General features: G+C 45.0%; 1 protein-coding gene across 1 annotated transcript in view; it reads right to left on the reverse strand.

The window, feature by feature from the left end:
- fn1a (fibronectin 1a) overlaps positions 1-3,011 on the reverse strand; it is a 24,856-nt gene that overhangs the window by 15,381 nt on the left and 6,464 nt on the right. The window contains exons 10-12 of the mRNA XM_008329103.3: positions 2,214-2,369; positions 1,854-1,982; positions 1,514-1,657 (exon numbers count right to left, since the gene is read on the reverse strand). Coding sequence (XP_008327325.1) covers positions 1,514-1,657; positions 1,854-1,982; positions 2,214-2,369 — 429 coding nt within the window. The remainder of the gene's footprint in view (positions 1-1,513; positions 1,658-1,853; positions 1,983-2,213; positions 2,370-3,011) is intronic.

Genomic DNA, 3,011 nt, shown 5'->3' on the forward strand with positions numbered 1-3,011 from the left:
TCGGTTCCTGGAGATACAGGTAGATGGTGATAACAACCACAGTAAAGAGGGAGAAATACCCAACTACCCCTGATGCTGGGATAATACCACCACAGATTAGATTAAAACCCAAACAAACAACAAAAAACACAGCTGGCAGCAAAGAGACTGTTTTCCTTTAAGATGTTATCAAAAAAAAGCCCAGATCTGGGTTTGTCATTTTGACCTTTTATGGTGTTTCAGTCATTTGGTGCCGGCATCTGCTCCTCTCTGCCCTCCAATCTGAGCTCTCTTAATTTTGTATTCCCAGGCGCTCGTACGTACACACAGCTGTTCACTATTATGGCCACTTATGACGGCGCTGCGTCTCAACCCGCCTCACACGCAGGAAACTGAAGAAGTCCAACTGAAGAAGTCCAACTGAAGAAGTCCAAATGAAGAAGTCCAACTGAAAAAGTCCAACTGCTCTGACTTGGAGCACGACCGAGTGGAAGTTTTGGGTTTTATTTATTATTTATTAGTGAAGTATTTAACTGATACTTCAGACTCCAGGTGTGATTTGTTTGGACGTTTTCTTTCCCGTTTCGATTCATGTCAGAGCTGCAGCAGTTTTAGCCCCACCCCCAGATGCTCTCATTGGTTGAGATAAGTGATGACGCCAGAGAGACAGTTTCTACTAATAATAACACAAAAATCAGTTATTATCCATGAACTTGTTTAACCCTGTTGGTTGTTTGTAGGGTGTCGTTTTTATCTATCATTTCTAGGAGGTAGGCCTAAAACCTTAGACCCACACCACCCTCCCACCCCCGGTGAAGTTTTTGCAGATGTGTGAATTTCACCTTCAGGTTAAATCACATGACAAAACAAAGGGCCTGAACTTTATAGTAATTGGTTCAATTCAGGATGATTACAATCTCTGTGAGCCTCTAAAAGTCAGTCGGCGTTTGTGCCTGGAACACAGATAAAAAAGTGCAGGCTGGTGTTTAGTACAGCTGTGGCAACAGCACTTAGTGATGGACCACATGCTAACAAGAACAAAGGCCTGGGGAGGGGGGGCTGGAGGGGTGGGGTGTGTTTGTAAAATAGGAAATCACACCCCACCCTCCCCTGTCTGCTTCACATCAAAGTTACGGCCTCATTTTCCAGGCGACTAAAGGGAAACACGTTGAACGGAGAGAAAAGGACCAGAAAACGTCAACGTTGACGCAGTTTTTAGTGGTTGTTGGCAACTGTTTACTGACAGTTGTCTGACAACCCAACGACTGCCGAGACAGGTCAAATATGAACACAATCTGTGTAACTGTGCACAAATACTTCATAAAAGTATTTCTCCAAATTTAACACCGGGTTATCAATAAAAAAGTTAAATAATATCATGCAATTTTTAGCAACAATTATTTTTTTTCCCCCTGATTTATGTTACATTTAGACAGACAGTAAGTTCAAAAGTGTTGTTCACAAATACATCCACCGGGGGCAGTGTTTCACTTTGCTATCTTCTGACTCACGTTTCAAATTTAAACGTTCTCACCTGGGTACGACTGCTGGGGCTCACAGCTCAGTTCTCCGACACCGTTGCCGTAGCAGTAACACTTGTACAAGATCCCGCGAATGACTTTGTCCCAGGATTCTCCGATCTGATAGAACGCTCTGGTCTCCGGCTCCTGGCACTGATCTGTGGGCAGAGTAAGACGAAACCAAATGACGCAACTCAGTCCTCGCATCGCGGCCCCAGCAGGGGCACAGCTGCTGCTCTACTAAAAAATATTTACCCACGGTAGGGGTAAAAAAAAACGTGACGAGTTAATGATCGTGAAATTATATTTTTACGTCGATGAACGTGGAGGACGTCGGGGACGTGACGAACTCACCGATCGCGTCACACTTCCAACGACCACGTCCTTGTCCAAAACAGGTGCAGTTCATCATGTAGCCCTCGTCGTGTTGTTTGGTGAAGGTCTGGTTCACGTCGTAGGTCAGACCGTCCACGATACACTGGTCTGAAACGGACGGTCAACGGTTTCAGTCGTTCATTTGACTCATCACAGACGTGTGTGTGAGAGTGTGTGTGTGTGTCGCAGGTGCAGTAAGTGTGCAGGTGTGCTAGTCATGACCTTTCACCTCTTCACTCAGAGAAGACTAATTTCACCTTGTAATTACTCTGCCTCACACAAAGATGGAAACACTGAAGTAAACCACACACACACACACACACACACACACACACACACCTTTAAGCTGGGAGAACGCCACACAGTTCCACTCTCCTCGGCCGTTGCCGACGCAGGTGCAGCGCATCATGTTGTGCAGAACCTCGTGTTGTTTGTCCCACTGGTCTCCCACCCGGTACATCACCCCCTCACTGGACGTACACACCTCTTCATGGGCTGAAACACCACAGAACAGAACAGAACAGAACAGAACCGAATTTCTTCCTGAAGAAAATATGGCACTACACATATTCTTGTTCTTCCCACCGATGAGAATGAAATGAAAATCAATGAAAATAATTTCTTCCCCACAACGTGTATAAATGACAAGGACAGATGAACGGACGGTGGGATTATTGTATTTGACATTCTGAATTTTTGAGCTGATTAATCAGAGTAAATGCATTAATTGTCATGTGATCAAACTGTAACAATGGGATCAATAATATCCTTCTTTATACGTCACTCAAACCAGCGGCGATGAAATTTGGAAACATTGAATGAAAAGACTTTGAGGAGAACGACAAAAACGGTGAAAACTTCTAATTAAACCAAACTCCAACTCCAACACAGAAAAGCACCGTTCTCTTAGTGGATCTTTTTGATTTCACCCTACGATCACGACAGGAGTCACGGAGGACACGGAGGACACGGAGGACACGGTCGTCCTGGAACACCTGTGAACGTCAGTAGAAACAGCTGTTTGATGAATGACTGTTTGTTGGCCACGTGTTCTGGGTAATTAAAGAGAGAGTGGTTCATATCAGGAAAGACAGGCAGGAACATGTCGCCCAGGAACGTTACTGTGGGGGGGGGGGG

The sequence above is a fragment of the Cynoglossus semilaevis genome, chromosome 16 (genome assembly GCF_000523025.1).
Source record: "Cynoglossus semilaevis isolate Cse_v1.0 chromosome 16, Cse_v1.0, whole genome shotgun sequence".
NCBI lineage: Eukaryota > Metazoa > Chordata > Actinopteri > Pleuronectiformes > Cynoglossidae > Cynoglossus > Cynoglossus semilaevis.